Genomic DNA, 23,621 nt, shown 5'->3' with positions numbered 1-23,621 from the left:
TTTTTGTTGCAAAAAATTTGTTGGTAGTCATCTACAACAATTAGGTGTCCCCAATTTTTAGGAAATGGCTCAAAATCCCTACTGATAATTCTGGTTCTCCAGAATTTTATCTGATTCTTAATTGGCTCTTCACATAAGTCTGAACCGGTAACCTTAGAGAACAAAAGAGTTGGTCTTTTGTTTTGGAAATGAAGGAAGATATAATGTTGGGTATGTAAAAAACTCCCAACGTTGGTCCATTCAGGTGCCTTACTAATGATAATGGCTTCTAAAAGCTTCTTGCCCAATTTAAATCCCTAATGGAGTCCAAAAGCTAACTTCCTACCAATCCTCATTGTTTGGCATTGGTTATAGCAAACAATTTGATAAACCAGACTATAATCTAGAAGTAACTTTGGAGTGAGAACTAGAATCTCCTGATTGTACTGAAGGGTTATATGCTGATAGCATTGCAAATCTAAATAAACTTGGCTTATAGTGCAATTCCTATTGCGGTTGCAAAATAACTGCTTTAGGCCTTACTGGTAACTAAGAGGATCAATCATGAGACAACAAAACTTAGTCTCATCAAACATAGATTCTTTGATGAATGTCATCCTTAGGACGAATAGTATTGGGATAACAAACAATTGTTGATGAAGATCTTGTAGATATGTTAAGATGAACACTTGTTTTCTTTCAGCCGAATCACTTGTCTTTTCTTGAATTAAAAGGTGGATGTTTGGTTTAAGGGAAGACAACATCTCATTCTTATGGAATTACATTCTTAATTTAAAACTATTCCACTCTTGCTCACTCAAATTTTCTTCATCCATCGGTAAGGTGAACTGCAATTTCTCACATTTTTCTAGTGGGGAAAAAAGGGTTTGATTCTTAAGAAGGGTGACCTTATTTATTTTATCCTCCAAGTCCTTGCACTTACCATGCAAATTCCATACACTCTTGAGATACCAAGATTTTACGGTAATAGTGTTAAAATCACCAAGAGATAAATTCATGGGGAAGGAATCCTCCACAGAAGGCATAAAACTTGAACTTGCTTCTTTATCCTTGTCAGAGAATGAGGAATTATTATGGGCATGAGGCCCGAAAGATGTTAAATCTGGGGACATGTTGCAAAATCCTGATTTCATATTGAATTTAGAGAATGTCTTGGACTCAACTAACCTCTAAAGAAGGTTTTTCTTATTTGGAATAGGATACCTAATCCATTTTAAAGCATCATTAAACGCTTTGTAATTGATTACAAGCCTTGGTGTTCCTCTTTCTAGTTCTGCTTGTTTTTTAACATAAAAGGTTGAATAACTCCAAGGGGACTTAGACTTTCTTATCAGGAAGATCTTGAATCTCATTTTCACAATATGTTAACAATTCTTTGTTTATCTGGATTAGTCTTGTTTTAATGGGAATGTTCTTCTTACTAAACTCTAGGTCATAAGGTAGTTCTACCTCATGCTACTTCCTATGCCAAAATGCATTAGGAATGTCTGAGCAAACTTCATTAGTCATTCAGATAAATTCATGGGGAATGAATCTTCCACAGAAGGCTTAAAACTTGAGTTTGCTTCTTTATCTCTGTTAGGGAATGAGGAATTCTTATGGGCATAAGGTCCGAAAGATGTTAAATTCAGGGACATGTTGCAGGAGATGGCTCATAGTACAACGACATTAAATTATTGGTTAAGACAACTTTTGTCGTGCCCTTTGGACATTATGGGTGGAACATAATGCCCTTTGGACTTAAGAATGCTCCTTCAGAATTCTAGAAAGTTATGAATGAAATCTTTAATCCATTTTCTTTGGTCTTCAATCATCTTATAACTAATTTCGTGACTTAACAAGTTAACATGATTTTCTTTGGCCTTAATAGTTTGGTATCTTAAATCATTTATGTTTCTTTCATCAGGCAGGTCAATAAACTCAAAGAGAACTTCCTTATCTAAGAGTTTTGTTCTTAATCCTTCATTATCTACTTTAATAGGGTAGATAGTGTTTAAAAAAAAGTACTTAAAGGATTACCTTTTCCTTTAAATCTTGAATCAAGATAAAGTTTTACCTGATACATATCCCTTGATTACAAACATGTGCATTAGACAATTTGTAATTAATCTTAAGTCTTTTACCATTAGCTTCAAAAAGGACTTGCTTACTCTTTTCATAGAATTTTGTTGGCATTAATCCTTCTTGTATGCAATTCATAGATGTTCCTGTATCAATCAAGGCAATGGTATTAAGGACAAACTTATCTTTTACTATAATGACTAAGGAGACTTCCCATTTTTGGAAAATAACCTTGTTTATTGTATTCAAGTATGAATTTGTCACTTCTTCATTAGCTTTGGAAGATTCTAGGATCTCGTCTTGAATCTTTTGGTTACTTAAAATCTTATTGATCTGATATTGAAGGTCTGTTAAACCTAAGGTTGTGAATTATCTTAATTCCTAAACTTCTATCTTATATTGTCTTATCTCTTCTTGAAGATCCTTAATGGTTACATTTTTGGGAAATTTCTTATCAAATCTTGTTAAGATTTCATTTAGATTATAAGGGCTTACTGTTTTCTTATTTTCTAGCTTGTGAACAGATTTCTTAAAGACTATAAAGTTCTTGTTTAATTGACGAATCATCTATCTTTTTTAACAAATCTAAAATTAACTCTTGTTCTTGGCTTATGACATTTATAGTATTAGGTTGGCAATCACAACTACCCTTAATGCATTCTTCTTGATTGCTAGATGTTTAACTTGAAGTTTCTCCAGTGTCTTGAAGTTGATTTCTGTCATATTGGTTATCTGACTCAGTCATAGACTCAAATTCTGAAGTGTTTAACATTAGTTCACATAACATGTCTTTTAACTTATTTAAAATGTTCAAGTTATTAATTTTCTTCTTAACCTTACAGTCTTTCTTAAAGTGTCTTACCTTACTACACCTAAAACAAACTAGGTTAGAGTGTGTAAGGGTTTCTATCTTCGTATGAGGTTCTCTATTCATTCTTCTTTGGATGTGTCTTGACCTTTTTGTTTCATTCATTCTGTTTTTTTCCATGAGTTCCTCTCTTATTGTGATAAAAGTTTCTTTACTGGGTTTTCTTACTACTTGTCTTTTCTTACGTTGCTTAGAAGGAGGTTTAGTTTCCTTTTGACTAAATCCAAACTAACTATAAAAAGTATCAAACTCGTTTTTGTAGATCTTTTGTTCAAACTTCATTTGTTGTTTAAGCTTAAAATCATTGCAAGGCTAATTTCTTTTGCAGTGATTATACTTATGATTTCTATGTATGTCAATTTATCATAGGGAATGAGTTCATTAAATTGTTCACTTATCTTAATCCTAATATTTTCAGAGAAAAATGTAGGTAATCTCAAAATAATTTTTTCTTTCCAAAAAGATTGATTACAATCTAATCTTAACATGACTTTGGTTGGGAACATATCCTTGTACCACCTAAAGTCACGGAGCTTAGGACATTTAAGGTTGGTTAAGAGATCTGCAATCTTATCCTTAATTTTGGATGGGTCACCTATGAAGTGCTTCGAGACTAAAAATATTAGAGTAGTCATTGCATCCTCTATATCTTCTCCTTCTTCATCCTTAACGATTTCATTGTTTTCATTTATTCTATAGGATTTTAAGATAACATTCTTATCATCTTGTGTGAAATAGTTATCCCACCGTCCTTTTAATTGAGCTGTAAACCCAACAACAAGTGTTTGAGCTACAGTATGATTTAACAGTCTATTGTTTAAGTTATAGGTTGTGCTACCATGGTCATTTCTTGAAGTTTTGTGAGTATATTATACTCAGTCATTCCATCTATATTCCATTCATAAATGGTACCACTTGTATAAGAAGCTTGAGTATATTGGTTTCTTTCCTCATACTGTATATCAGGAAAGATTGGCTTAGGATTAAAATTTCTAGTCTTAGGGGTTTCTTGGTTATGAAAAATTCTTGAAATTTCTTAAAAATCTTATTTAGTTCATCTGCCTCAGCTTTAGAACTAATTTCTTCATCTATAGCATTAATTCTCCTATGAGAAGACGGTTGTGGTGTTTCAGGGACAATTAAACTTTCTTTTACCTTTTCACTTATTCTTTTTATTAAATCTTGATCCACAAATAGATTTTCTTGGAATTTTTTAGAGAGTTCAAACGACATAAATAAAGGCTTATTATCCTTTTTCGCAAAATTTGTCTTAATGTGGTCTTGAGTTTCAACTATTTTTTCAACTCTATTAAGTTGATCTCCTAGAGTCTTAAGAAAGATGTTAGTGTAGTTATTTTGTTCCGTAATTTTCTTAAAGTTTATTGCACTAGCAATTCCTTTATCCTCCATCTTGGTCTTAAAGGGTGAAGCTCTTACTATTGTTTCATTGACATTCTAGTCTTAGGCGTGACACTAGTGGGAACTCTCACCCATGACCTAGAGGTCATTGAAGCGAAGTAGGGCTGTCCGCCAACTGGTGATGACAATTCCTGTTACGTGGGTTGTTTATGTCTCTGATAGGTACCTTTTGTTGCTCTTGACGTTTTTCCCTCTCTATGGTTGTATAGGTAGCCGAGTTCAGAGCCTAGTAGAGTTGGAGTTATTAAAGTCCTAGGGTGAAATGGTATCAAAGCCACGAGAAGGGAAATTGGGTTTGTTTTAAGTTTTTAATCTATCCTAGGTGTTGCGGTATGCCTAGAGGCGATCTTAGTTTGAGCCCATTGTTAGCTGATGTTAGGTGTGTTTAGGGCAGGTTTTGGGTGTTGCATAAATATATATATATTATTTTCAAAAAAAACTTCAATATGATGTATTGCTATTTTTTATTATTTTAATTTTATTATATTTTTATGAGTTTTAATTAATTTTTATTAGAAAACGTGTGTTTTCATACAATTATGGAAAAAAAAAACCATAAAATAGGAACTCCAATTTATAAAATACAAATTTCAAACAACTATCTAAAAATAATTAATATGCATGCATTTTTTGGTTAAAGGCTATCTTTGATCACTTAGATACTACTTTTTAATGATATAATTGTTACATTTGACCATTTTAAGTACTATTTTTTATATTTCTTATTTTGTGATTATTTTTATAGTATGAAAACTCATTTTTTGCCTTTTTATTTTTTCTCAATATATATAAACTCTAAGGACTTGAGGAAGACGTCACTTGGTATGAGTTGATTACCTCATACCCACCACTGTCCAAGCAAACAAGAAACAAAAAGAAAACAAAGGCACCAGAGACAGAGACGCAACCCCAAGTCTCAGAGCGACGTCGTTTTAGTCGCGCTCTGGTTTTCCTGCTTTTCATTCTCTCTCCACACCTGCCTCCCTCTCATTCTCTCTCTACAATTTTCGAAGATGCGTCGCTCCTCTACCAGGAAAACGGGTCAGTCCAATTCCGCCGCGTCGGTTAATTCATCTGCCACCGATCTTTTTCGCTCTGGTGGCTCGTCTCTCTCTGACTTGATTTATTAATATTTTGTTTTCTTGGGTTCTTTCTTTTCTTTCTTTTTTTAATAGCAAGTGGGTTTAGATTTGTTTCATTTATTTTGGTGTTATTTTTGGGTTTCTGATTGATGAATTGAAGTGCAAGCTCTGATTTTGTTATGTGGAATTTTTTATTAGGTTGTTTGAGTTTTGAAATGATAAGTAAAGAGATGGAAGGAATCTCCGGAAGGATTGTCTGTAAAGTTCCTATTAGATTGCCTGAAATTGAAGTTTCAATTCCAAATCCGCATTTTAATTGGAAGACCCTAAATCAAGAATCTTGGATTGATTTCTTTGTCCTGTGATCTTCAAACAAAAGCCAAAAAAAAAAAAAAAAAAGGAAGTGAAATTGAGTCGGAATTTTTGACTAACCAAATGCAGGCTACTACAATTTGTTTTAATTTTTGGAATCTAGGTATGACCCTAGATCTCATAAGCAAAACCCACAGATTCCTTAGTGGTAGAAGTCTGATAAACAGATGACAAGAAATCCTTTTAGCGAGTTGTTTGAATATAGAATCGTGCTTCTTGACTTTGTGCATTTTAAACTTATACTCTGATGACTTACAAATTTATTAATTGTTATTCAATGTTGTTTTACCCCTGTTTTCCTATTGTGATTGGGACCCATCAAATGGAAAATTTGTGGCTCAACTGCTTTCACAAATTTCTTTACCTCAATATCATCTTCTAGTCTGTTAAACACTTGAGGGTGTCTTACCTCCATGGTTCTGACTATTTAGTCTCATTTTTTCAGCTTCAAGTAAGGCTACAAGCAAAGAGTTGGAACGAATTGATCAACTATTTTATTCATATGCGAATAGGTCATCCAATCTGATTGAGTAAGTCTACTGTGATGAACTGTATGATCCTGTTGATGGCACTGATAATTGAATTTTATATTGTTAAAAATTGCAGTTGGTATTTTATAATTTTTTAGATTTCACTATGCATGATACTCTATTTTATGTGATAAGTATGTTGAAAAAGATTCTCTTTTTGCTTTTTCTGTAGCTATGTTTTCCATTTAGATTCTAGTGAAGTGCTTAGTTTCATTATAGATAGGGACATCTTTCTTGAGTTTGTAATTTCACATGAGCAATTAGCAGGAAGCAACTGAAAGTATTGAGACTAGAAACAGTTGCATGGGGTTGTGTTTTCCAAACCAAAAACTGATATTTGTATAACAACAGTTATTGAGGTCACTTTTGAAACCAAAAGCTGATATTTGTATAACAACAGGTAACAACTGCATAGGCATCCTTCTTGGGCTAGGAATGTCTCCTTGATGGTCTCTTCCTTCAAACACCAACTGTTGATAGACAGTGAATTTCATGATGTTTTATGGCCTAACCATGTCTGGAAAATAGGTATGGTAGGTTGTTCTCATGTTTCCATGGAAGGTGCATGGGATGAATTATTGAAAAGTCTTGAATCTTGTTGTGGTGCTTCTTGTGCTTGAAGATTTATCATCTTAACATTTTTCAAGGAAAATGCTTTTTTTTTTTTTCTCTCTTTTTCTTTTTGTTCTTTTAAATAGATTCTCTCATTTTGTTCTCCCGTACAAAGAGAGCAGGACATTGTTTGCAGAACCAAGGGAATTAGTGTGTCATAACCTTTTGGAGAGTCCACTTGGAGAGTATATCAGGTTAGAACAACATTAGTATATTCAAAATGAGGTTTGATGTTCGAATATTAATCCAAATAGTTGAAGTTGGATAGGAAAGGCATTGGGCAGTTTTTTGAGGGTTTTGAGAAAGCTTGAGTTGCAGAAAGAGGAGCATCTTATTTGCAATCCTATTGAAGAGGATCAATTGTATAGATAAGATCTATTAATGAATGATAGAGAGTGTTACCTCCTCTTGTTTGTGTTGTATAATGAAGATAAGAGGTACATCTTTATTTTCCTGGAACATTGCTTTGCTCTCTGCTGTGCTTTAGTGGCTCTGAAGATGAAGGGCAAATTTCTTAAAGTTGGTTGCAAAGGTAAAGGGAAGGTTGTGGGAAGAAAGTTGGCAGAGGTCTAGCATCCAAGGGAGTCCCAACCCATGGTTTTTTGTGGTTCTAGGTGTGATGGAGTGGTTGGGTGACTTGGAGGTCAGTGTTAAAAAGTGTCCTGGAGGTAGGGTGGCATGTATGATGTTTTTGATGCATTGAATTTTGTTTGGAGAGAGCAGTGGATTTGAATTGCTTCTTGATGAGATATTGGGGTTACATGTTGGACCCTACACTGGATGTTGGGTTGGTGAAGGTTTGGGCATCTTCCTCTTTGAAAGTGTGTAGGGATATTGAGCTTTTTGCTCTGCATGGGCCTACTTTCTTTTCAAGTTGCATTCCCCTGCTTTTTCCATTTAGGTTCATAAGAAAGGGAATCATTATTTTGGAGATAATTTTATGTCTTAGGCCATTAGACTTCTTTTGAGGCAGCTAGGGAATGAAGGAGGGTTTCTGAGAACTGGACTAGATAACCTGCTGGGCCTGTTCATTTCTGGTGTAGGGACTCTATGGTTGTTAGTGATCTTAATGGTGAATTTTGGGCTGTGAATGAAACCACAACTTGGAAATCTAACCTTGGTTGGGTGAGACTGCTTGTGATAGGTGAGATCAGGCAGATTCCCAGGGTCCCATTCTCCAAGCCCGGGTTCTGATTGCTATTTTATCCATATTTCAGATTAATCAGAGCCCATGTTGTGGAGTGCTTCTGTTGGCTTCCTGGAAGTTAAGTGTTAGAACTCTTCAGAAAAGGAAATGAGTGGGTTCTCACAGCAGCAGAGAGTGGGCTGCAAGATAGCCTATAGCTGGGGTTTGGTGGTCCAAATGGTGGGTTGTTGCTGCAGGTTTCAGCCGAAAGCTCCCTCCTCTGAAGGGGGAAGTAGATTTGGGGAGGCCAAAAGAGCCTGAGGCATTCAAATTTCAAATTGAAGGGGTCTTTAGCTTGTGTAAGGACCTAGGGGCCCAGGCCTCTTAGACCATTTTGCTGTATTCCAAATGGGGATGGACCCTATTTTGTGGAACAACATAAGCTTTTGGGCTAATAGTCTAACAAAACTCTTTTATGATTGTAACTTGAATAAGATGACTGGTAAATTTATCATAACAACATGGTTTTGTCCTCAAAACTTTGATGGGGTGTGAAATCCGAAATTATTCATTGTGCGTGATTGTGGCTCTTGTAACTGCCAAAAGGAAATGGTCTTTGTATGAATATAAGGCTAGCATAGTTTCATGTTGTTTTTGTTTTGGATATTATGAAATTTAAGTTGAACATATTATAGGCATATTTTTATGGGTTCTTTGTGTATGAACTTTTTTCTTGAGGGACAGGAGCTCATGAAGAGGGAGGAAGAAACTATTTGAGTGAAGAAGTAGAAACTCTCAGGAGTTCTTGTAATTTTTTTTTGTCAATTTTAGAGTTTGTGATATTTATATATATCTATAGCTATATCTATCTATCTAACTATATATATATATACATATATATATACACATATATACATATATATATATATATAGAGAGAGAGAGAGAGAGAGAGAGAGAGAAGATAATTGTAGGCAAACAAATGGTAAAGAAATAAAAAAAAAAAGAGAAAAAGACCAAAGGATAATTGTTTTCTACTTTTTCGTTTAAAAAATTTAATTATAGTTGACAAATGGTTGAATTGTGTTCATTACATCTTTGGTAGTGTGAAAGTTGGAGTATTGAGCAAAAAGCTCCTGGTAATTGTATTAGGAAGCAACATATTCCTTCATGTGCAAGTACACATTTAGTTCTTTCCTGGTGCACTTTTGATATATGCAAGTATGTTTCTGATCTCTGCTACTTTCTTTAACAGCCCAGAAGGCATTGAGGTTCTTTGTTCAGATGTGGAAGTTGATCATACTGATGTCAGGATATTGATGCTTGCTTGGTAAATTCTATTTTGGTAAATTGGTTTTCTCACTTTCTTCCTATGGACCCTGAGCTTATATCTTGTAACTGCTGGACTGCACATGTCAGGAAGATGAAAGCTGAAAAGCAGGGTTACTTTACATTGGTAAGCAACATCAGTCTCATGTTCCATCAACTTCAGGAAGCTCAATAAATGAATCTCTTTTCTGTCTTTATTGAGTACTGACTTATCCTTTTTCTCGGGAAGCTACTATTCAGCTCATTTATCTACTTGTTATCTAATTGTCCTATTTATCTTTGTTTCATGCAATTTCACTATATGCCATATTCATAGCAATCCAATTCTTGAAAATATCAGTTTTTTTTGTTGTCAAAGCATCAAACTGAATTTAGTCATAGATACAGAATTTTGAGTTTTAATCTTTTCCAAGTTGTATTTATTTTTATTTTTGAAGTTTGTGTTTCCAATACTGTTGCTTGAGATGAGAAGATTGTGAAGACATATCTTTCTCCTTTGCTTGCCACTCTGTGCTGTGCCTGACTGGGACAGGGATTTGTGTTTCCACTTCTTTAACTGTTAAAGAATATAGAAGGATATGGGTTTTAAATTGCATTTTTAAAATTCAATTCCAACTATATCTCCTTTTCAGAGGGGCGAGGTGGTGGGCCAAGAAAGCAATTGATGATTGTCCAATGCATTTTTAATTTCTAAGCGCATTCAGATCTCTTGCATCTGCTGGTTCTCCCCATTTTATTGCATTGCAATATGTGGATGCAATGTGGCATGTCCTGCCTCTTTCACATATAAACTTTGTACCTCTTTTTCCCATTTGCCTGCAAGTCCATCAATATATCTCATTGCAAAGAACACACTCGCATGGTTAAACTAATCGACAAGGTTAGGGGCATGGTCAAAATGAAATGCTCAAAATCCAGCAAATTCTTGATTGATATTTGATAGCATCAGTAACAATTAGACAGGAAAGGGGATGTAAAATACCATGCAAGACTATACTTGTAGGAGCTTTGAATTCACCAGGTTCACCTGCCTCTGAAGATTATTTGAAGACTGTAACTGATTGACACAAAAGAAAAATCATGTTCTCTGGCTGGCTTATAGCTCTCTCGGAAATTCCATAGAGGGGATTTCAGCTAGCTACTAGTGATGGCTTGGGAGTCCAAACTAGACCCTTATGCTATCACCTGGACTCAAAGGTACATAAATCTTAATCTCCATGTGGATCTAATTGTACAATTAAAAGTGGTTAATTACAACCTCCTATGATACATGGAGTTTCCAACTTCAAGTGAAGCCATGTCGACATGATACCATGGGAAGGGACATAGTTATTAAAAACTTATGATACATGATGTGATACAATGATACATACACCATCAACTTTTTTTTTTCTAATTTTCAAAAGAAATCAAATCCAAAATTTTTGTTTATTAAAATAATTATTAAAGAAATTGTTTAAAATATACAAAAAGGTTAGAAATTGATCACAAAAGAGAGAGGTAAAATAATCCTATATGAAAAGTTACATTCTTGTTTTCAAAGGGCGTAGTGAAAGTCAAGTAAATTTATTTTCACAATGAATATTAAAAAATTTTCATTTGAATTATTTGAATATTGACATAATATGATGGTGATAGTTGAATAAAAACTTTTATTTAAGATATTATTTTTTTTTTGGAAATTTTTTTCTTATTTCTATGGGAAAGGAATGATGATGAACATTAAAAGGTGGAACTTTGGAGATGACACGTAGAGACACATATATAAAACACATATAAACACATATGCTTAGGTAGAATTTGGAACTAAAACTCAAATCTAAAAATTAAAAAAGTTTATTTTTGTGGATTTTGTGATGAACCTATATATTAAACTCATGTTTTATTAAATTGAACTTTTTAAAACTCTATTATTCAATGTTTTCATATGTTATGATATAATTAATTCTTTAGATCTCACTATCTTTCATGAAATTAGTTATACATTACTCTTTACTTCATACTTCCAAACTATATGCACGTGTACAGATTTTTTATATTTATTTTTCACTATATCAAAAATTAAAAAGCAATACATATATGTTTTATGAGTTAACAACTATGGGTAGGGGTGCATGGTTTTTTTCCGATACTCTTAGTTTGCTTTAAATATGGCTATTTGCTTGATTTTGGTTGATTGAATTTTTTAGGGTTAATTTCATTCACCTCCTTTGAGGTTTTGGCTAAATACATCTAGTTGCCACTGGCTTGGGATTTCATCGAACACCTCCCTTATTCTTTTCATTTGTTATTTTCACTCATCTCTCCTCTTACTCAAAATAAGAGGTATTTGATGAAATTTGAAACCAGTGAGGGTTCAAGTGTATTTAGCCAAAACCCGAGGGGAGGTGAGTGAAATTAACCCAATTTTTATCCTTAACTTCCTTAGTAGAAGATTACTTTGGAAAAGAAGAAGTTTTCTAGAAAGTGAGCTTTGATAAGAGTATTTAGGGATAAGGAATAAAGGGATAAAAGGGAAAATACGAGGAGTTCTTGATGATATTTTTTGCTTTTAATTGATTTCTAAGTAAATTTCCTTTTTGTGCTTGTTATTGTGATTCTTTTTTGTTGAGTCCCCATACCTTAAAATTTGTAGGCCTGAAGGATTAGATACTAGACACATATCTGTATCTGATACCTGCACTTGGACCATGCAAAATAGCAAATTTAAGAAGTACCTATTTTATAACATCAGATGAAAGTAAAAGAAAGTAGTTACAAGTATCATGGAGCTACAAGGTTGGCAAAACCAGCAACTGTAAAATTGTCCTCCATTTCATTCAGTTGATGTTCATTCCCTGCACTTAGATGCTTCAAAGCTTAAGATTTAGACTCATGCATTCATAATTTCCCAGTTCGCCTCATCTTATCCCTGACCATAGAGGCATTAGTACATCCCCTGGAGAAGGATACTTTAATAATTATATTCTGTGTTACAAATGGATATAAAATAAAAGAGCATCCATGTTTTGACATGTTATATTAAGTAGAAGCTTCACTTTCCCATATTTTTGAATATTGAGTTGTGTGCCCATGTTAAAATTTGAATATTAAATGGATCAGACTTGTAGAAACTTAGTCTCAGCAGAAATGTTTTTATCCATGCCCATGGAACTTAGGCGATGGGAAATGAATCACAAGAATTCATTGGCTCAAGGATTATCTTTGAAAAGAAAATTCAAATATAAGCTTAGGACTTTTAAGTGATATTTTAGGTTTTGAAGTCGCTTAGTCTAAGAAAGAGGTGTTCTTATTGTAGTTGAAATCTGTTCTAGATATTGAAGAATTCTTGAAACTTAGTAGATCTCAGAAATACTCTTATTGGGAAAAATCACTGGTGAATGGTGGCGATGTTCTGCCTTCAATTCATGTTCATTTCACTGTCTTATGGGTCAATCAATCTACTTATTATCCTTATATTTCTATGTTTTCAATCTATTTTGTATTTGTCTTTGCATTTCTGTGTTGTGAATGTAATCCATAAATTTATGCAATTACCCAGGGATGTTCTGTATACAAAGACATTACTTATGGATGTTTATGTCAGTAACAAATATTGATGTACATAAGCTCATGTATTTTGTTTAACAGCAATCACATGTGATTAGTAGACATGTCGAATGCGTATTATGTGCCAAAGCCATTGTTAAGTCATGTTGAGATGTTTACTTCACATAATTTGTAGTGTACCATTGGTTACAGGAAGACCAGAAAGCAACCAGTAATGTTGAGCCATGTCACATGGGCTCTGGTAGAAGTGTTGGGCATTGGCCTGGCTGGCAGATTGAAGTATATTGTAGGTCAGATTGAAGTATATAACCAACAAGAAACAAACTCACTTCAAATGTGATGGAAATTTGTTCTTTTTCTTTGTTGAACACATTTGTGAAGAACAAATCTGACTTGTGGGAATGCTGGGCATATATCCTGTACCAAAAACCTTGTCGCATCATGTGTATAAAATATATTTCTCACACTTTAAAGTGTTCATGTAACTTAGACATTGATTGTAGAGCCAGGGCTGGGATGGAATGACCTAAATTGGAACCTGACTTAATCGCTGGTCTCTACACTGCCCAGCAACTGATGTGTATGAATATTTTATCCCAACCAAAAACCTTTAACCCATCCCAGTAGGGATTTGACTGGACATGCTATGTGATTATTATGATTTACTGCCATTTGCTAGGCATGCTATCAAGCCATAAATGTATACCAATCTGTCTGCTCTGTATTAAGAAGACCAATGAAGCAATGGGATGGACCTGTGGTTTTGCTACTGAATGTGCTACAAGGCAAAGGCCTAAATGGAATCTGAGCTGAGCTTATGAGAAAAGACACGATTGAGTATGATTGATGGAGGAGATGACCCAAGATTAAAGAGATAAATGGTGATAATTTTTTGTTAATCAATCCCTAATGGTTGGGATTAAAGGTTTTGGTTGTGCTGAATTGAATTTATTGGGGTTTGGTTTAGGTTATATTTCTTGTTGAGAGCTTCTTCCTTGTGTTGCTTGTGAGAAAGAGAAGATTTTGCAGAAGATACCTGCAGAACAAACACTCTCTCTCTTTTTTTTTTTTTTTCAGTTTCTCTTCATTTTTCTCTATCTTCCTAATCCTTCATGCTTCTGAAACTACATTTTATTGCATAGCTTATCAAGACACCTTGGATTTCTTGTTTCTTGTTCTTCCCTTGTTTAAGGTTATTTGCTTTCTGAAATGGCACCTCCAATCTTAACTTTAATAGGAGGAGTGGCGCAGAGGCCTCAAAGCTCTGCGAACTGACACTGTAAGCAAATTGAAGAAAGCACTCCCTGAATTGGAGAAAGAGGTATGAGATTCTAAGTGGCTACCTATTTGAACTGAGAATATGATAAGTTTGTGGTTGGATGCCTCATAATGAGAGAGATGTATAAATACTAATATTTCCTCTTTTTTTTTTTTTTTGTCTCCTTTTCTTTTTCTACTAAAAAAGGTCAGGAGGCCATCAAATTTTGTGGACTTCTATTCCTATGCATTTCAGTATTGCTTAACAGGTATAACAAGTCTATGGATGCATGTGTAGCCTTGATTTGGAGAACTTAGCCTTTTACCTCATTTGTACTGCTTATAACTTAGTCTTTTCCCTCAGAGGAGAAACAAAAGAGTATCGACATTGAAAGCATCTGCGAATTGCTTGATCTTGTTTTAGGATCTCAATTCCAAGCCCAGGTTGACTCATTTGTTGAGTATCTAAAGGTCAGTAGTTGTGTTATATGTGGAATGTTTCAATTTGAGTGTAACTGCTTGGGTTTACCCTCCAATAAATTCTATTTTTTTTCCGATGGTCCCTGGCTTTGTTCCAGTGGGGTCATAGGTGGAAAGACAGGAGGTCGTGCACCTTGTGATGTAGCACATTATGATTGTTAACCTGGAGAGTTTCAGTCTTATGATAGAGGGGAACAAAAAATTTATATAAAATGCAAATTTTATATTTCTTGAACCATCAACTTCACTTCCATTTCATTCAAGTATGAGCAAGAAGTTACAAAAGACAAAAATCTTATTAAAATGTTGTTATTCCTGGATGCAGACACAGAATGATTACAAAGTCATTAACATGGACCAGTGGATGGGCTTTTTCCGATTTTGCAATGAGGTATTCAATGATCTAATTACTTTTCCAAAATCTCTTGATCACATTTCATTATGTTTGTGTTCTTTATCATAGGCTGCTACTCTGGCACACATGATGCACCTGAAGATAAGCAACAGTATTATAATGAAAACATATGGCATATAGCAGGCAAACTAACACATACTAAAAGCAAAACCCCTTTTTTTTTGTCTATCCCCTTATTTGGAGTTTAGCTTTCCAAAAATGACCTTTAATCTGTAGAAGCAATCCATTCTAATTGTGTTTTGATCTCCAGTCATAACATCATGGTAAACTGTTATCCTTTTTCCTCCTCAAGTTATAACTTTATTTGGTTCACCAGTCCTTCAATAAGGTATGAAGATATCCTGATTTTATAATTTTTTATTTTTTATTTGGATCACAGATAAGTTTCCCTGACCTTCGTAATTATGATCCGGAACTTGCTTGGCCCTTGATCCTGGACAACTTTGTTGAATGGAGGAGAGCGAAGCACAGCTGAATTTTGGCATCAATTGGCAAACTTATTTATCTGTCTTCAATCATACTTACCATTAAAGTAGGTATACTTGAGAAGTGTTTTCAATTTCGGAATCATATGTACTCTACTGGTTCTCAGGGTGCTGTACTCTTCAATTAATTTTGTTGTGTTTGCTCTGTTTGCAGGAATGTGCTAGAAGTACACATTTATGTCACATTGGCGACCTTTGCTAGAACTGCACATTTCGATTGCCTGGCCATCCTTCTCCCATTTCCTTTTTTCCATCTTTTTTGTTATACTAACGTGGAACTCTTGTTACACCCCCTTAGAATTTTCTCATCCGTGTCATGGAGACTTGCGAAAATGACAATATATTTCCTTACAACTGTTTCTGTCAGCTTCAATTGTTAAATACTTGAACTATTGCCCAATTAATTGATCAAAGGAGTCTGGTCTGATATAATTGTGGTGGTTTGAGTTGTTCTATTTGTGTTGAGTATGCTGTGTTGGTCAGGTCCACTGTTATTACTGGAGAACTTATTTTTTATGTGGGAAACTTGCTGCCCCATCCTATTTTTTTGAAGCCAGTACACATGGACGAGCCTCCTGGTCACAAAAGACAATTTCCCTGATTCGGAGCCCCACAAGGCAACCCTAGCATCAAACCTGGAAAAGATATTGGAGAAGCATATTCTCCCAGTTTTAACATCATCCATTCAAAGTCCCCCAGTGAAGCAAGAAGAGAGTCCTGACACTGGAGGGTTCAAGCTAACCTTCCCAATTTTTTTAGAGTGAAATAAGTAAATAAAATTTACCAATCAAGAAGAGGATCTTGACATTGTTGTGAAAGAGAGATAAGAATGGGATTCCAGATATTGCTTCCCTTCACGATAAGATATATGCCACCATTTGGCTTTATTTAGAAGAGAACATTGGCCTTTTCCTGGGAATGAGTCTCCCATATCATTTTCTTAACGGGTTCAAAAAGACCACTTGTTTCTATCTTGTCTTTGTCTGTGTTTTATGTACCAAATCCAAAGTATTTGATCAGCATTATTAAAAGACTGAATGTTTTTCTTTCCATATGATTAACACTTTTCCATTTTAATAAAAGCTTTAATATATATAACTAAACCACTTTTAAACATATTTAAAAGTGTTGCATTTCCATTCCACTAATTCCTTGTTTAGCTCAACATTTCAACATTTTGAGCTGTTAGACATTTCCATTTCTTATGTTAGAATTTGTGTTTGTGCATTTATAGAGAATAAGTACAAGAGATAAACAAAATCGTCATTTTTCTATCGCACTAGCGGAAGCCTTGATATCAACAATGTTAGACCAAGAAAACAAAGATAAAAACAATCAATACAAAGGTACACTTAGGTTTTAACGTGATTCGATTAATCATACCTATATTCACGGATGAGAGAATCTTTTCACTATATCATAAAGAACATTATGATGAAAATTTAAACAACATAGGATCACATGTAGACATTAAAGCATGCATTAAATGACAATAAATGAAATGCTCACCTTGATTAATGTCATGGAAAGTCATTTCGTGCTCCACTAGTGTTCAAGAAGAAGCTCAGTCCGTGATGGTGTGTGAATCCGGGTTCAATGAGCTCTTCCCTTTTCTCCCCAAGATTCGGTCCAAGTGTGTGCTCTCAAGAGTGCGTGCAGTGCGTGCCCTTTTCAGCCCCCCCAAGTAGGAGAGAAGACTTGCCCTTTCCTTTGCACTTATATGAATATATATAAATAAATATATTCATATATAACACACATTATTTGGACCACTTGACTTAATGGGTCAGTCAAGTGAATTAGCACCGCCCATAAAAAATCAAGCAATAATATGTGTCCAGCCCCATTATGCACCACAATGCAAAAATAAAATAACATTGATTTATGACATTATCACATTGATTATGTAAGTCCACACAAAAAATTCCAACAATTCTCCCACTTGGACTACATAATCAAACAACACAACATTTACATAATCATAAATCAATGTCCCATAGAATCTCATTAAAACAAATAATCAAAAGCAATCATACATGCTTCATTGCTTGATTCACAAGGAAATATACAATAATAACAATTCTTCCAATAATAACATAATATTACAATACCAAAAATGGCTCCCACTAACTTAATACAACCTAGGCTCCCAACAACCTCATTTGAGATACATGTTCATGAAACACAACTATGGGTAAGCCTTTTGTTAGTGGATCCGCCAACATACCTTTTGTGGACATGTACTCAATATCAATAAGAGACTCTGCCATTTTCTCCTTAACAAAATAGAGCTTTACATCAATATGCTTGGAGCGAGAAGTACTCATAGTGTTCTTAGAGAAAGCAACAATTGCGGAATTATCATAAAATAATTTTAGCGGTCTAGAAATGGAGTCAACAACTCCTAAAGCTGAAATAAAATTCCGCATCCATATAAAACAAGCCTCACAACATGCCACACACTCTGCCTCTATAGTTGAGGATGCTGTAAGTGTCTACTTGACACTTTTCCAAGATACAACTCCTCTTGCCATCACAAAAATATAGCTTGTAGTGGATTTCTTATCATCTATGTAGCCAACAAAATTAGCATCATAAAATCCAACTACATCAAGTATGTTGGTGCACTGATATGTCAACATTAAGTCCTTAGTTCCTTGCAAATACCTAAGGACCTTCTTAGCAGCTTTCCAATGCTGACTCCTAGGATTGCTCAAGTGCCTTCCCAACATGCCGACAACAAAAGCAATATCAGGGCGTGTACATACTTGAGCATACATAAGGCTGCCAACCAAAGATGAATAAGGAATGGTTCTCATTTCCTCTTTCTCATCATCATTTTGAGGACACTAAGCCTTTGAAAACTTATCACCCTTCACAATTGGCATTCTAGTAGAATTACAGTTGTGCATATTAAACCTCTTCAATATCTTCTCAATATAGGTTCTTTAAGACAATTTAAGCACCCCATTAGCCCTATCACGAAGAATCTTTATGCCCAAAACATAATAAGCCTCACCAAGATCCTTCATGTCAAAATGGGTTGACAACATGTGCTTTGTGTCAATCAACAAGTTAGAATCATTTGATGCGAGTAGTATACCATCAACATATAAAACAAGAAATATGTAACTACTCTCGCTGACTCTCAAATATATGCATCTATCAACTATATTCTCTTTAAAATCATTTTGGGTGATAATCCTATCAAACTTTAGATACCACCGCCTTGAAGCCTGTTTAAGACCATAAATTGACTTATTGAGCTTGCAAACTAAATCTTCCTTTCCAACTTTTGCAAAACCAGTAGGTTGCTCCATATACACGTCCTCATCCAGATCACCATTCAAGAAAGTTGTCTTAACATCCATATAATGTAGCTCCAAATCAAAATGAGCTACTATGGCCATAGTCACTCTAAAAGAGTCTTTGGTTGACACAAGTGAGAATGTTTCTTTAAAATCAATTCCTTCTCTTTGACTATAACCTTTAACCACAAGTCTAGCTTTATATCTCTTTATTTGCCCGCTGGAATCACGTTTGATCTTAAAGACCCACTTGCATCCAACTGGTTTACAACCATGTGGCAATTCGACCAAATCCCAAGCACCATTCATATACATAGAGTTCATTTCATCATCCATGGCTTATTTCCAAGAAGTGAATTAAGGACAATGAATTGCTTCTTGATAAATGACTGGATCATAAGCATCATAACCATCATACTCATGCTCCTGCAAATAAATCATGTAATCATCTGAAATAGCTGGCCTACGAACCCTCTGCGATCTTCTCAAATGAATCTCATCAACAACAGACCATCAATAGGAATGTCAGGTTCTACTTGATTACCATGCTCTCCTTGATTAGTGGCCGGCTATTGGACAATAGGAACATCCACATTTGGAACATGAGATGTAGGAAAAAGAATTATAAAATACTCTTCTTCAAAAGGTATCTCACGAGGCATAAAATTGGGATCAACATTAACTTCATCTTCAAAGTATACAGTCCCGTCTGACTCAATGATCCAGGTGGTATGAGATGGATAACAAAATCTAGAACCCCTTGATCCAATGCAATAACCAACGAAGAAACCACTAATGGTTTTAGGATCAAGTTTCTTTAACTATGGGTTATATGGCCTAACCTCAGCCTTACATCCCTAAACATGAAAATGGTGAAGACTCGGTTTCTTCCCTGACCATAGCTCATAAGGTGTCTTAGGCACAAACTTATTGGGCACTTGATTCAAAATATATGTCGCAATCCTTAAGGCTTCACCCCACATAAATTCTGGTAAGGAGGAATTAGACAACATGCACCTTACCATATCCAACAATGTGCGATTCCTCATTTTTGCAACCCCATTCTATTGAGGAATGTTTGGCATTGTATATTTAGCATCAATGTCGCATTCCAACAGAAACTTAGTGAATGGTCCAAGATTCCATCCAATCTCATCATATCTCCCATAATATTTACCACCTCTATCAGACTTCACAACTTTAATGGGCTTTCCCAACTGCAACTCCACCTTAGCCTTAAAGGCCTTAAACACATTTAGGGAGTCAGATTTCTCATGGATTAGTTCAACATAACCATATCTAGAGAAATCATCAATAAAAGTGATGAAATATTTATAACCCCCTAAAGCAGTTGGTGTCAAAGGACCACATATATATGTGTGGATCAAGTCTAAAGTACCTCCACACTTATCCATCTTCTCATTTCTGGTCTTAGTTGTCATCTTCCCTTTTAAGCAAACACAAGTCTTGAAGTCTGAGAAATCAAGATTAGAAAGAACCCCATTTCTAACCAGTCTCTCTAATTTTTGCCTAGAAATATGACCTAGGCATTTGTGCCACAACATGGAAGAACTCAAAATCATTCTAGCATGCTTGCAACCAACAATAGAATTAACAGACGATGAATCACATAAGGGACCATGATGCAAACTGAGACTATAAAGATTGCCAAACAAAATAGCATTGCCAATTAGAACTAAGTTGCTAAAAATATCCACTTTTCCTCCTCCAAAGTGGAAAGTGTAACCTTGTCTATCCAAAATAGATATAGAAATCAGATTCCTCTTAAGTGAGGGTATGTAAGCAACATTGTGTAACAAGAAAAAACTTTATGTGGTCAATCTTAGCTTTATCATGCCAAAAAATTCTACTTTCACTTTGCTTCCATCACCCATATACACACATTTTTCATGCTTTGATGACCTCTTTTTGTTTGTCATCTTCTGCAAAGAATTAATAACATGAATAGTGGCACCAGTATCTAACCACCAAGAATTGGCATGAACATCAACAATATTAGTCTCAATCATGTTTGCATTCAAATTAACCACAACCATAATTTCACATTTCTTTTTCTTCTCTAGCCAATTTTAAAACTTGAAGCAATCAACCTGTTTGTGGCCAATCTTGTGGCAAAAGTTGCACTTTCCCTTGAATCTCTCATTCTTTGTAGCATTAGAAGAAACAGATGCATTAGAGGTTCCTTGACTCGAATTGCCTTTCCTCTTGAATTGCTTAGAGCCTCTAAAATTCTTGTGTAGAGGTTTTTTCTTCATATTGCTCACTTGGTCAGTAACAAGAGCAAGGGAGTGAGTCTCATTTTTCTTTAGTGATACTTCATGTTGCACCACAATGGACAATATCTCCTCCAGAGTCCACTCTTCCTTCAAGGCAATATAAGTCAACTTTACCGCATCAAAGGAAGTAGGAAGAGACTCAAGTATAAACCATTTCAAGAATTTCTCACTCAACTCCACTTTCACCTCATTTGCCTTGTTGAAGTAGTGTTTTAACTTGATGATGTGATCTCTAACCCCACTTACTCCATCATACATAGTGGTTATGAGTAGCTTCAAATAAGTTGTCATTTCTACCTTATCAATCTTGGTATAATTGGTCTTCACATAGTCCAAAAAATCTTTGGTCATTTCCGTCTTTGGCACACATTCTTTAATAGATTTATCCATAGTATACTTCATCACCATCAAACAACTCCTATTGGAGTGCTCCCATATCTCATAAAAAGATCTTTCATCAGTAGAGCTCACATCAGTGGGCTTACTTGGCTCATCAACTCTCAAAGCCAAGTCCAAATTGTATAGAGTCATATGCACATTGAAAGACTCATACCATTCCTCAAAGTTATTTCCAGTAAGAGGCTTGATGACAAATAATTGCATAGTAATTCCAGGATTGTTAGTAGCTGGAAAATAACAAAATTATACAATATGCATGTTACTACAATATCATGCTATTTGCTACTTTCCAGAATTTCTCAATTTAGCAATAGCTTGGAATTTTGAAATTCCACGGTGGTAAGGACAACCAATTAAATATTACAACCAAGATGCTCTAATTTTATTACCAAAAGGGCAAAAAAAAAAAAAAAAAAATAGTACGGTTCATAATATATAATTAATTTTCTTCACCAATCTAAGCATTCTACCAAGTATTACAATCATCGATAAAACAATTATAGTACCCGTATGGACCTTAGTAATCACAATAATAAAACAACCAAAAGTGGGAGATATATCTCAACAAAGACAATTTGACACATATAGGATCACGATAGACAACCCCATATATGTTCACTATTGTCATAATAAACTCAAATATTTAATTTGCACACCTTAACACACTTGGAATTGCGATAGGCAATTACACAAGTGTTCTTTATTGCCATAATAAATTTAAATATTTAACAAAAAGGGCCTAGGACAACATTATTGGTATAAGATAAAAAATTATACCATAAAGAACAATAATAATAATAATTGTCCCAATAAAACCAAATTTAACAAATGCACAATAATTCCAAGAATACCAAAACAACCAAAACCAAAAAAAAAAAAAAAGAAAGTTTTTTTATGATGTCATCTCATCTTCCCTGTCGGGCTGAACACGACTTGGTTTTTCTAGAGAAAAAAAATCGACTAAAATTTTGTGCATTTTCCGATGAAAACACTTAGGTTTCCATCCTCAAACATCAATCCTTCAATCTAAACCCAAGAATTACACAAAAAACGCATAAAAGGAAGAACCAAAATAAGCCCTAATTTTCAAAATCCCATCAAATGAGCTCCAAAAACCATAAAAAAGGATGAGTTTTGCTCCAAACAATATTCTCGATAAGTCTCCAACATCAATCGGGCTTGAAAACCGAGAATCAACACCAAACGAAAAAAAAAGCTCCAAAAATGGCTTCCAAACCAGAAAACGGGAAACCCAAAATAACTCAAATATGCAGCTCAAATGTCATCCATGTATCACTCTGATACCAATTGATGAAAATTTAAATGACATAGGATCACATGTAGACATTTAAGTATGCATTAAATGACAATAAATGAAATGCTCAGCTTGATTAATGCCATAGAAAGCCATTTTGTGCTCTACTAGTGTTCAAGAAGAAGCTTAGTTCGTGATGGTGTGTGAATCTGGGTTCAATGAGCTCTTCCCTTTCCTCCCCAAGATTCAGTTCAAGTGTGTGCTCTCAAGAGTGCGTGCAGTGCATGCCCTTTTCAGCCGCCCCAAGCAGGAGAGAAGACTTGCCATTTCCTTTGCACTTATATGACTATATATAAATAAATATATTCATATATAACACACATTACACACATTATTTGGACCACTTGACTTAATGGGCAAGTCAAGTGAATTAAGGTGAGCCCATAAAAAATCAAGCAATAATATGTGTCCAGCCCTATTATGGACCACAATGCAAAAATAAAATAACATTGATTTATGGCATTATCACATTGATTATGTAAGTCCACACATAAAAAATTCCAACATTATAGATGACAAAATCAGATACAATTATTAGGTTCCCGAAACATTTCATATTTCCCCATTCCTTATATGCACAACCTAAACTACGAGCTCTATTATTATCTCTTGTTCTTCTTCATATCTTTATTCCGAATAGTTATAAAGATATTTCTAGCAACTTTTCTCATTCTATAAGAAAATCTAATATTACAATAATATATCAATTTAAGAATGTT

The 23,621-nt window shown here is 34.7% G+C and overlaps 1 protein-coding gene across 3 annotated transcripts; it reads left to right on the top strand.

Annotated features, from left to right (window-relative positions):
* Positions 1-5,160: 5,160 nt before the first annotated feature.
* On the top strand, positions 5,161-16,015 carry LOC100254164 (uncharacterized). Of its 3 annotated transcripts, none has more exons than XM_003632724.4 (10): positions 5,164-5,389; positions 6,248-6,332; positions 9,324-9,398; positions 9,488-9,524; positions 14,184-14,267; positions 14,412-14,472; positions 14,568-14,674; positions 15,009-15,074; positions 15,478-15,630; positions 15,738-16,015. In XM_003632724.4, exons 1-9 carry the CDS (start codon positions 5,362-5,364, stop codon positions 15,571-15,573), a joined length of 639 nt encoding a protein of 212 aa, XP_003632772.1. In that variant the 5' UTR covers positions 5,164-5,361; the 3' UTR covers positions 15,574-15,630; positions 15,738-16,015. The 3 variants fall into 3 exon arrangements, with proteins under 3 accessions (XP_010654869.1, XP_003632772.1, XP_002273365.1); XM_002273329.5 differs by having other exon boundaries at positions 5,164-5,446; XM_010656567.3 differs by lacking the exons at positions 15,009-15,074; positions 15,478-15,630; positions 15,738-16,015 and adding an exon at positions 14,782-14,925 and having other exon boundaries at positions 5,161-5,446.
* The last annotated feature ends 7,606 nt before the right edge of the window (positions 16,016-23,621 follow it).

Source organism: Vitis vinifera, chromosome 9 (genome assembly GCF_030704535.1).
Source record: "Vitis vinifera cultivar Pinot Noir 40024 chromosome 9, ASM3070453v1".
Taxonomy (NCBI): Eukaryota; Viridiplantae; Streptophyta; class Magnoliopsida; order Vitales; family Vitaceae; genus Vitis; species Vitis vinifera.
The sequence above is the reverse complement of the archived record's forward strand: the minus strand, read 5'-3'. Positions and strand labels throughout refer to the sequence as shown.